General features: G+C 39.2%; 1 protein-coding gene across 11 annotated transcripts in view; it reads right to left on the bottom strand.

The window, feature by feature from the left end:
- SYNJ1 (synaptojanin 1) overlaps positions 1-12,475 on the bottom strand; it is a 66,567-nt gene extending 54,092 nt beyond the window's left edge. For 3 of the 11 annotated variants that reach the window (XM_057410141.1, XM_057410142.1, XM_057410149.1), the window contains exons 1-3: positions 11,992-12,470; positions 11,034-11,179; positions 30-116 (exon numbers count right to left, since the gene is read on the bottom strand). In XM_057410141.1, the coding sequence (XP_057266124.1) occupies positions 30-116; positions 11,034-11,157 (211 nt within the window). In that variant the 5' untranslated portion in view covers positions 11,158-11,179; positions 11,992-12,470. Of the gene's footprint in view, positions 1-29; positions 117-11,033; positions 11,180-11,991 lie in introns of all 11 variants that reach the window. The other 8 variants (XM_057410143.1, XM_057410144.1, XM_057410150.1 and 5 more) reach the window with 4 other exon arrangements.

Genomic DNA, 12,475 nt, shown 5'->3' with positions numbered 1-12,475 from the left:
AAAAATAAGGCTTTACGCATTTTACTCACCAAGATTTAATCTTAATACACCCAAAAGACCATATGCGTCCATTACTTTGGAATAGGTATTCTTGATTGTGTCTTTTTCTGCAGAAGCTATGGAGAGAAAATGTAAGATCTTATGATGCAGAAGACCATACACTAAGACAGGGAGAATGAGTCCACTCTAAACTGAAAATCTGAGATTACAAAAGTAGCATTTATGTGAAACTTCTGGAAAGAAATCAAAATGTATGAGCATATGACATTTTATAATGGAAAATGAGTATTTGATTTTATGACAAATTATGATCATGCTATGTTTTTAGGCAACAAAAATAGGACTTGCATAAACTCCAAGTGATATTAAAGGAGAACACTGGCATTTTTAACATCATCATCACTAATATAAAAAGCATCTAAAACACAGGCAAATGAGTTCCATGGGTATGCTCTCCCTTAATTAGTTAAAATTAGAGTATTGCAAAATGCTTTTTTTTCCCTCCATGAAAAGAATAGATCTCTAAGCATAAAACTGTGATGCGGCAGTATTATTTCCAGATAAGTAAACAGGATTATCACAAGCGCATTTTAACTAGTGCTAAATATATTCCAAGCAAATAAAATCTTTAGTAGGTCCACAAGATAACGGTATTTAAAAGCCATGTCTTAGATTAGGAAAACACAATTTTCATAGGCCCACAAGATAATGGTATTTAAAAGCCATGTCTTAGATTAGGAAAACACAATTTCCATAGGCTTTTTTGGGGGGGGGTGGGGGGAAGTAATATTTTAGAAGAAACTGAAGTATATCTACCATTATTCACCTGGGAGTTAGCGTACACTTTAGAACTTTAATCAGCACTTGAAAAAACAGACCCACGAGCTTGACTGTACAGCCAGGTGATGGAGATGCTACGGATCCCACCTGTCCTGAGATTTTTGCTCATGACGGAGACTGCAATTTAAGTGCAAAGACCAACAATTCCAGCTGTGCCACTGGATCCACAGGGATCAAGATTTCTGAATCACCGAGGATCAGCACTCTCTCCCTCCTCAGAAATTACCTGATAATTAATTTTCACTTTGACAATAAAAAACTCAAAATTTCACATAAAGAAAAGCATAAATCAAAATACCTATTGCCCTGGCATTGTATTGTGCTCTCTTTCACATTGGCTGTATCTTCTTTAGAACTGCTGCTGTGAATTTTTCTAATGAGTATTCCCTCAGCTTAGCATAGCTCTGCCTGTGCACAAGCCTATCCCTTCTGTTCAACTGTCCACCAGCTTCATTATTAAAGTGGATACGAAACTCCAATACAACTAGCTAACCTCAGCCCCAAACCTAAGCTCATTCAATGTTTTAAGTGCATTTTAAAAGCTTAACTATTTGCACTGATACACTGTATTCCCTTAAACCAGATGCTAAAGATAAGAGAATTATAGCAGCATGATTATTTCTAAAGTCCTCACCCATAATAAGTGTTGAGATCCACAGCACTCTAAACATATTGTTTACAGACACTGATTTTGTTAGCATCACCAAACCATGTTTTTCTTAACCAGATCACCATCAGGCTGGAAAAACCAACTTCAAAACCTGGAATCCATTCTTCCAGCATGCATTTAATGATGTCAGCCTATTCCTATAAACTCAACTTTTGGTAACCAGAGTACTGTTACAGTCTTCTTTCATTTAAAATTATTAATGAAAGATTGAGGTTTAGTTTCAAACCTTTTGCAGGATTTTTCTTAAAGATGCCTGCCAGCATTTAGTGACATTTCAGAAGAATGTTTTTTCTGTCTTCTATGGATTTATTCTCTTTTTCCATGGCACAGAACGCCCATTATAAGTAAATCCCTTAATAAGTAAATGCCTGAAGTAAATGAAGTAATATGGGCTTTGTAAATTCAGATCAACAAAAAAAGGCTACTCCGAATAAAGCAGCAAAGGGTTGAAAAAACAAACATAAAAAAATGGAAATTTAAAAACTTACTGTGGTTAGTGAATTATTATTTTCTTAGCAAAGTATCCAAGCACCAACCAAAAGCATTTCTTTACCAAAGCAGTAAGTTTCAAGAAGATCTATGCTCTGTCACTTCATTCAGCATGCAAAGCCATTGGATACAGCTGGATATGCAAGAACCACTGAAGGGACCTCATCACTACAGTATCTTACATTCAGTGAATGCAAAGTCAGCTTTTAGTTTCCTCTATGAACAGCTGAAATTACCAACTGGGTGAACTGCAGCTTAGAAGTTAAACCACAGGAAGGCTAAGGTAATCCCAACAGAAGGAGAGAGCATCTTCAAGAGCATTTCCGAAAGCATTTCCTCTCTAACATTGTTAATGAACGAGACCACCTCTTCCAGAATGGCAGGTTGGTCTGCAGCCATGAGAACCCTTTTGACTTTGATTTATGAGCTCCACGTCTTGAAAAGAACTGCAACTAATACAAATATACACTCAGAAATCAAAATACCCAAGTCCTGCAAAATTAATGGACCTATTTCGCCTTGAGAAACTGACTTTTCTATTTACTGTATCTTTAAATAGCTGGAAGTAAGCAAACATAATTAAAGTTGTCTGAAAAAAATATAAAATGATGTTACTCACTAAAACCGAATTAAGACATGCAACTTCTAAAGACAGAAATTAACAACTGGAATGACGACTTTCATCCATAACACTGGCCTTAACAGATTTTAAATTATACCGTAAAGGAGCACTAAACAGTAGACAATGCTAGCATACATATGTCTGTGTATAAAGATGGACACAAAACATTACAAGGCAGTATTTCTTCTATAGCTTTGTATGTCTCTAAGCACCTCATCTACATATCTTCTAAATACCTCCAGGGATGGTGACTCAACCACTTCCCTGGGCAGTCTGTTCCAGTGTTTGACAACCCTTTTGGTGAACACATTTTTCCTAATATCCAATGTAAACCTCCCCTGATATAACTTGAGGCTGTTACCTCTTGTCCTATCAATTGTTACCTGGGAGAAGAGACCAACACCCATTTCACTACAACCTCCTTTCAGGTAGATGTAGAGAACTATAAGGTCTCCCCAAGACTCTTTCTCTCAGACTAAACAATCCCAGTTCCCTCAGCAGCTCCTCATCAAACTTAATCTCCAGACCCTTCACCAGCTTCACTGCCCTTCTCTGGACACACTCCAGGACCTCCACATCTTTCTTGCCATGAGGGGCTCAGAGCGGAACACAGGATTCAACGTGCAGCCTCAGCAGTGCCGAATACAGGCAGACAATCACTGCCCTAGCCCTTCTGTCTATGCTATTTCTGATACAGGCCAGGCTACTGCTGGCCTTCTTGGCTGCCTAGACACAAGCTGGCTTGTGTTCAAGCAGCTGTCAATCACCAGCCCTATGTCCTTTTCCACCGAGCAGCTTTCCAGCCACTCTTACCAAAGCCTGTAGCATTGCATGGGGTTGCTGTGACCCAGGTGCAGGACCCAGCACAGAGCCCTGGTTGAACCTCGTACCACTGGCCACTGCCCATCAATCCAGCTGGTTTTTTACCCAGTGAAGTGTATGCCTGTCCAAGCTATGAGCAGCCAGTTTCTCCAGAAGAATGCTGTGGGAAACAGTGTCAAACGCTATACTAAAGTCTAGGTAGAAAACATCCATAGCTTTTCCCTCATCCACTAAGTGGATCACCTTGTCTGAGAAGGAGATCAGGTTAGTCAAGCAGGACCTGCTTTTCATTAACCCATGCTGACTAGGCCTGATCCCCTGGCTGTCATGGATGATATGCTCCATAACATTCCCCAGCACTGAGGTCAGACTAACAAGCCTGTAGTTCTCCCATCCCTGGGCATCACATTTGCTGGAACAACTGGAACCTCCTCAGTTAGCCAGGAGTGCTGATAAATGATGGAAAGTGGCTCAGTGAGCACTTCTGCCAGCTCCCTTAGTAACCTTGGGTGGATCACATCCAGCCTCATAGACTTGTGTCTGTCTAACTGGTATAGCAGGTCACTGAGTATTTCCCCTTGGATTATGGGGGCTTCCTTCTGCTTCCCATCCCTGTCTTCCTGCTCAGGGGGCTGGGAACCTGGAGAACAAGTGGTCCTACTATTAAAGACTAAGGCAAAGAAAACATTAAGTACCTCAGCCTTTCCCTCATCTTTTGCCACTGTTTACTCCCACATCCAATAAAGGATGGAGGTTCTCCTCTACCCTCCTTTTGTTGCTGATACCTTTATAGAAATATTTTTTATTGTCTTTTACAGCATTAGCCAGATCGAGTTCTAGTTGGGCTTTGGCTCTTCCAATTTTCTCCTTGTATAAAGTCATGACATCCTTGTACTCCTCCTGAGTTGCCTGCCCCTTCTTCTGAAGGTCATAAACTCTCCTTTTTTTCCTGAGTTCCAGCCAAAGCTCTCCGTTCAGCTAGTCCAGCCTTCTTCCCTGCCAGCTTGCCTTTTTGCACATGGGGATGGCCTGCTCCTGCATCTTTAAGATCTCCCCCTTGAAAAATGTCCAGCTTTCCTGGACTCCTTTGCCCTTCAGGACTGCCTCCCAAGGGACTCTTCAACCAGCCTCCTAAACAGGCCAAAGTCTGCTCTCAGGAAGTCCAAGGTAGCAGTTCTGCAGACTGCCCTCCTTACCTCTCCAAGAACTGAGAACTCTTGTCATTTTGTGACTGCTATTTAGCATACACATATTTAAAAAAAAATAAAAATCACAAAACTTTTAATGTAGTTTTCAGGTCCAGTTGTAAGACATTCTTGTAGAAGGCCACCAGGCCTCATATGCAGTGTCAAGAGAGAAAGAATAAAATATTTTAAAGTCAATATTCATTAAAAATTAATTGGTCATAGTATCTTTAAACATTAACATCTCTTGTGCTCCAAGTTAAATCACAAGTGTGCATCTGCAATAATCACCCCTTATCAATCACTAACTTATTTAAGAAAGATGAATGATTCAATGATTTTAAAGTGATTATGTCAGCCCTCTTACTGTTACGCAAATGGAACCCCCATGAAAATCTTGTCTTCAGGACAACTTGGTTCAACGGGTATTCTGCTTAATTCCATATTACAAAGTTAAGATCATATTAAAGGTTATCATTTAGACTTTCTACAGTTATGTTCTCTTCTTGGTGGGATCACAAGCTGTTACAAGACATTAGAAGTTAGTGGCTGTAATTCCCAGCTAGAACAGGGGACACTGAGCTGGGAACAAAGACACACTCCTGAAATTATGTTCAGTTCCTTTGGAAACTCATTTTCACTTTTCACCCTTACTCACTTCACAAAGACATTCATATGTTACCATAATCAACACATATACTTAAGACTATAAGGAGGAACCCCCAAATAACAAATCATCTCTACCCAGCAATGAAAAAAACCCCAGACATGTCTAGATGTTAGCAATTATATTTAACTACTATACACCAGAAAACAAACAAAACCACCATTTTTTGGAACAGCAAGTTAAAAAAAATAAATTGCAACATGAGCAAATAAAAGGCTTGGTTGCTTTAACTCTATTCTTCAATACTATGTAAATTTACTTCACAAAATGTGTCGTTTCAACTAACACCACTGACAAGGGGGAAGAATCCAAACTGAGAAATAAAAGTGTGAAAACAAGGCTGACCTATGTAACAGCCTACAAGCACTCCTTTCCATCTGATTTGGGCTGACTCAATTACATGTTCTCCATTGAAAATAAAACTTCATGGCACAAATAATCTCCAAAGATTTTCTTCTAATATTGAATGTTTTGATTAAAATACACTTACTTCACATGAAAGCCAACTACTGCAATTTTTGCCTATACAAAATGACAACATTTTCAATTTAACTATATGCTAGCATGAAAAATGCTACCAAATTACTTAAATGTAGAAATGTTTTCTTTATTTTTCCCTAAGTTACATCTGAAAACTCCAAAAATACGCAAACTAAGTATCTTAACAGGCATTTAATTAGCAAGACCCATCATTCACTGGATGTCAAGTAGGGCAAACCTAAGCGTTTTACAATCACGTCTGCTACCACAGAAACGAAAAATTACTGAATTGGAAAGGGAACATCCATAAAAAGAATTATTTGTTGTCAGTGAAATCCCATGTTAAAATCATGCAAAGGGGTGTGGTAAACATACAGAATAGTCTTCACTCTTTCTGTAAAGCTAGTCTACTTTAATATGAAAAAAGGCTTCAGATTCTGTCATAACTTCCTAGTATTTCCAGAACTGTGGATCAAATTCTTGCAGATCCATCACGCCATTCAAAGAGGTCACAGTCCTCCCAGGCAAGAGTTACTGCCTCCACCAACCTTCTACAAAGATTCTTACTGTACTTCTTGTATGTTTCACTGTGTTCTAGGCTAGCATACATGGTCTGTTAAACTGCAATTTTGTTGGAAATGCCTGGAAAGCAATGAGTGGAACGTCTTTCCAGTAGATTTGAAAGGACAGTGAATTCCAGCAGAATCCTAGGAAAAGCACCTGCTGACAGGAAGACAATTACAGCCTCCTTTACCAGCACAGCTGCCCCTGGCACCCACAATAGCTGTTGCTTCCCTGCAGCTTAAGTGTTTTAAGATATTATTTAATAGGAAGGCAAAGTCCAGAAGATGACATTTAGTAAAAACAGTAATAAAGACAGGAAGGTGAAACTGCTGTCTACTTTTGCACTGTAGTCCCTTCAAATTGGCTTCAGATTAATACAGTACTACATCAAAATACACTCAAAAACTACTTCTGCCTCAGCCCATATTCGATCTTTCTTGTCTAACATAGAGACACTCTTTCCAGAGGATAAATTATTGATTGAAGAATTTTAATTCTTGTTATTGCACCTTTATATATGTATATAAAACAGGACAATATTTATATGAAGCTTCTGTTATAGGATACCATCACAAAAAGCAGAATGTAGTGAATTATTTGGAAATACTCTCCTTCCCTAGTTAAGTGGATGTGGATCCACTGAAAACTCTGTATAAACATTATCAGGGGTGTGGGCAGAATCAGACAGTCACAGCTTATTACTGGTGACAGCAAACACCAAAGAAAAAAACCCTCTGTTTGTAAGAACACAAAATATAGTGTGTATATATAGATATATATATCTCCTTAATAATGTACATAAAGCAAGTGCTCATCAAATGTATCTGTTAGTATGTTTTTCTTCAGGTGTCTAAGTTTCATCAAGCACCATATCAATTTAAAATGTTCTGCAGAATTATTATATGCCATCTGCTCCTGTAGATAGATACTAGCATATCTGCTTCCCCCCTTCAAGAATGCAATGCGGAAGGATTTTCTTTTTAAAAAGAAAACATGGATGGGTAGTGGAGTAGCACTGCTAAGAATGAACACAAATACCAGGATGCCTGCTGCACACAGATTCTTATCACAGCTATTTATCTAGATCTACAGAAAGCTCAGGGTGGGCACAGTGCCTCTTCTTGTTCACACCTTCCCTCTTCTCAGTGTTACCATAAGATTCAAGTCAAAGGATGTGCACAAAGCTCCTGCTCTCTCCACTCAGGGCTCAGTATTTTCCCAGATGACAGAATTATCCTTTACTCATTGCATGCGAAAGGAGTAAAGACAGCTTCCCACTTGTTTCATTATGACTCACCAGAGAGGAAAAGGGAGAGACATCACCTCCTGCTCAGTCAACTAAACCTTTACAGGTAAGGTATCTCATTAAGGAGTCCTATCTCAAAGAATAAATATACTGTCTATTTTGTATGTCAAATAAGAAAAAATACATGTATGCCATCCTCCCACTACATTCTATACAAATCAGCAGTAAAGCTGATGACATTTAAAACTAAGTGCTCTCAAAAGGCCTTGAGAGACAAGCTGGCAAGTTCCTCTCAGACTTCAGTATCTTAGGCTAATCCAATACTAGGACTGAGTCAACAAACGAGGTATCAAATGTATACAAGCAAGCAAAGTATTTCTCAGATGGTTTGGTCACACTAGCATTAGCTAATCCACATTACAAGCAGCACATAGAAAAATTCTAGCAGGAGCTGGGCTGCTTCCACATTAAGGCCGAGTGATTATGCAACAACCACCTCTGTGAACTATCCCTCTGACCCTCTTCCTTTCTTCCATCTTATTCTGTTAACTTGAATAACAGCTTCAGTACATGCACAACATGCGCTGAAAATCACACAACATTTGAGTTGTATAGCATTTCATACAGAGGCCTAACTAAATCCTCTGAATCATCCTGCAATACTTCATTGCATGTAAAGGGGATGAAGGTTAATACCGTCATCCTTCCCTCAGCAAAACGACATATGTACTTCCTCCAAGATGACATTTAAAGGATCAGTAAGCTTTCATTCCTTTCTTTTAGCCCCTTTCAAATCCAAATTTCTATACATGGATACTCCAGAAGATGCAGATCACTATGGCGCTCAGAACTGAGCCACATGAATCACTTTTAATAGTAAAGTATATTTCACTAGGTTCTGCCTACATTACACAAGGTAAGAACTCTGATAGGGTAATAAGGCTGAACACCTTATTTTATCTTCATGAAAATATTTTTATCTTCATGAAAATATTTTGAAAAATGTCTAACAGTTTGAGATCAGTATTGTTAATTTTTGTAGTCTACAAAGCATTAGCAAAAAAAAAGAGGTTTTAACAGTTTAAAGTGATGTCATTCTGGATTTAAATTGATATATATTTGATCTGACCATTTTTCTATCTATTCACTCAGATTTTACAAATATCTGGGAAATCTTCCCCTAGGGTTAGACTTGCATTAACTTCAGCTTATATTTGTACCAATATCCAGAATTTTTTAAGACTACAGACTGGAATCTTCTGATTGTTTTCTGTGGCACGATTACAGAGATGGACGAGCACTTTACAAATCTTCCCCAAGCACTTATAATTGCAGTCCTTTAACCGCGTCTTAAAAAGAATAAGAGAAGCAAACAGCAAGCAGAAAAAAGAGGAAAAATAATTCTGAGCTATGGGACCCTAGTGCTTTTTTCTGCTGTCAGTTCAAGGGTATGACTGTGATCTTTCAACCATTAACAAAAAAATCACGTTTCAGTATCTACTGACTTTAGGTGAAAAGAGGGAATCAAAGCAAAATGCCACAGCTAAGTATGCATTGGGAAAATACACGCATTTACCAGACAGGAATTAGCAGTTTACTGGTTAAGCTTACTGAAAACAATATTCAGGGGACCTACTTCTAGCTAACTATGAATGTTTACTGTATTGTAACCTACTAATTAGAATACCAAGGAGAACTCTTTACAGACTAACATGCTATTACTAAGTACAGAACCAAAGAGGAGAGAGGCTTTCAAACTTTGTTTCAGGTCTACTTACTCTGTTTGGTAACAACATGAGGCAAAGAAGAGGGCAAGAACTTTGATACATTTTTTAATTTTCAGAGAAGTTTATCAAGTGCCTGCAGTGTATCACAGCAGAAATAGTGACCTACTGTCTTTTCTGAGTGTAACTTTCAGGAGTGAATTGTTTTTAATGCATTGCTCCTGAAGTAGCCTTTTAAATACTGATGGCAAAGTCAATGAGATTACTTACATACGTAGAAAGAAGAAACTGTATCAGAAAAAGAAAATAATCTAAAAAAACAGGAGGAAAGCACTCATTGTTTTTCAATCAGATCATCACTGAATTGCAGCTATAATGTCAACCATGCTGGCATGCCCCACTGCTAGGCCTCTAGCAGTTAATGGCAGCTTGCTCTAATCACACATTAAAGATACAGATTAAGCTGCATGCTAGACAGCACTTGTTCGTTTAGCCTGTCCAGTACAGATGATTCTGTGGCCCAACATGAAGTACCCTACACAGGGACAGCCAGGTGCCAGAGACCATGCCACTGCCAAGGAGCAAACTCACACAGAAGAGAGTTAATTGCAAATGCTGAAGAAAGGAAACATATCTCAAGTCTCACTTTTCTTTAGAAATTACATTTCTAACTCTGAGTCTTGTCAGAGAACACACTCCCCATTCAGCCTACTCTACAGTCTCAAAGCCAGAGAGAGCATCCTGTTGAAAGGTAGGGATTTGAGTCCACTCAGACTCCATGCAGTGAATCAAATATCTCATTTTCTGATTGGGTGCTCAGAATAGCTAAGCCAGAAAACCACAAACAGGCACCAGAATGAATTAATCAAAAAGCTACTGACCTTAGGAAAAAAAAAAGGAAATACTTCTACAGTATGAAAGCCTTCTATAAAAAGAGTCAAAACCAAGCTCATTAACCCTGTGCAACCAGGTGCTCAGACTTTCTAAAGAATATAAATCAAACTACATTTTTAAATCCTATCTATAGGCTCCATGATCTCTTCTGCACTTCCCATTTTAGTGTCCTTCAATTATGACTAAAAAAAAAAAGGGGGGGGGGGAGGAAGGGGGCAAAAAGGATCCAAGGGAAACATTTAATGTATTTATAACTGAAAACATGTAAAAATAATTTTGCAATGCAAGACACCTTGCTCCAAATATTACTCATTTTATTACAAGACAAATCAATACAGAGTCTCCAGATAGGTTAAAAATACAGGGACAAAATAAAACTAAAAATTAAAAACCCATCAAAAATCATGAGACAAAATGAGACAAAAAACCCAACAAATTAAGATGATATACCATTTAAGAATAGAGAATTTTTTATTATGAAATACAACACAGAGAATTAGCTTTTCAATGAGTTACCAGGTACTAAAACAGAAAAGGTTGCTCAGAACCAAAGAAATAAGCAGATACTGTTGGAAGCAATTAGAAGAAAATTTAGTATACATGAAAATAGACGTGCATGATGAAATGAAATTAGAAGTGTAAAATTTTCTCGTAACAGATGGAGATATGAAAACATCTTTTTTATTTTTCCTCTTATTTAAATCAGAAGCGTCTTCATTAGCAAATAAGAAAATAGAATACTTGCTTCTTTATATTCCATAAATAAACAGCTTACACAATGTCACGTCTGCCAACTTCTTACATGGTAGTTATCAAAACATATCGACTTACAGAGGACAGCCACAGCTCCGGATTCAAACATGAGACATTCTTCTCTGTTTCTGGCTTCCACTATCACACTGAATGGAAGTGGATCCAGCTTGTGATAGACGCGGTATCCTTTACTGAAAGCCATTTTGCCTTTACCAGAGGCAGTCCTGTCCAACACAAGATGATGTTAGTGAAACCTTCCTGTACTTCCAGATACCTTCTGCAAAGCAGGTCTGACTTGCATCCTTTTCTAGAGATTTTGTATGTTTAACAAAAATAAGCAAACAACTACAACTGTAAAAAAAAAAAAAAACAAACAAAAAAAACCTGCTCACTCTTTCTACCTCATAAGACTTACTTTATTTCAAACAAACATAGGGACTATCTAAAGACAACACATCAATGTTTCGAAATCACAATTACCCAGAGAAACATCTTTCAAAATCAAGGATTTATTTTAAAAGCTTCAGAGACAATGAGAACTTATTTCACAACACTTACTAAACAGGATTTCTTCTTAGGAAAAAAAAAAAAAAGAAAAAAGAATGAAAATCATGTTTGCTGGCCACTACAAACACGTAAGAGCGGCAAATATCTTAATCATAAACTAATGCCAAATGCAGAGGACCAGAAGCCTGAGGCTTCAATTTTTATATCTATTTTACTGATTCTGACCTTGTAGCAAAGGACAGTATACCTTCGACACTAAAGCTGTTAAGACATTTTAAGATCATACAAAACCGTTAACCTATTTTGGCTTTCTTTTTAAAAATGAAACCAGGTTTTTGTTTGGATTTAAACCCTCCCCTGCAGTGGCTGATGACTGAAACATTGCAGTGTTGTGCTCCTGAAACCGCCTGTAAGCCCCAGAGATAAGACCTTCCTTTAAAACGATTAAAAAAAAAAAAACAAGCAATAAGGAACTATAAACAAACGCGTGAGTAACCAAATTTTCAGGGTTTAAGCTTAGGAAACATACAGCGAGAGAAGATTCTTCTTGAAAAGCCAGAGCAGGGGTTTCTGCCCTCTCCCTTCCTTTCAGCTCAGTCTGTAACCTCCAGGGTGGCCGCGGACTTTACGCCGCCGGTCCGAAACACGCTGCCCCCTGCCCTCCAGCACAGCCCCTTGCAGACGCAGCACCGCCGTGAGGAGGTAGCACCGCCGGGCCGGCTCTTCACCCTAAATCCCCCTCCCTCGCTGGGCAGGAGGAAAGGGGCCACCACACAGCCGCAAGTCTCCCACCGCCCTGCTGAGGGGCAGCGCCGCAGCCGGCACCGGGCCAGCAGACCCCCGCCCCACTACCACCTGCCGCCCAGGGCCGGCGCGCACCGCCGACCGCAGCAGCCCGGTGCCGCCAGCACCCGCCACGACGCTAACACGGCCTCCTCCATCTTGTCTGGCGCCAGCGGCGCCCCCGCGGCCCGAGCCCCGCAACGCAGACAGCCGGGCCGCCGCCGCCGTAC

Source organism: Pezoporus wallicus, unplaced genomic scaffold (assembly GCF_028554395.1).
Source record: "Pezoporus wallicus isolate ANWC-B61680 ecotype Strahan unplaced genomic scaffold, APGP_CSIRO_Pwel_v1 contig_7011, whole genome shotgun sequence".
Classification (NCBI taxonomy): Eukaryota; Metazoa; Chordata; class Aves; order Psittaciformes; family Psittacidae; genus Pezoporus; species Pezoporus wallicus.
This window is presented reverse-complemented; position numbering and strand designations above follow the sequence as displayed.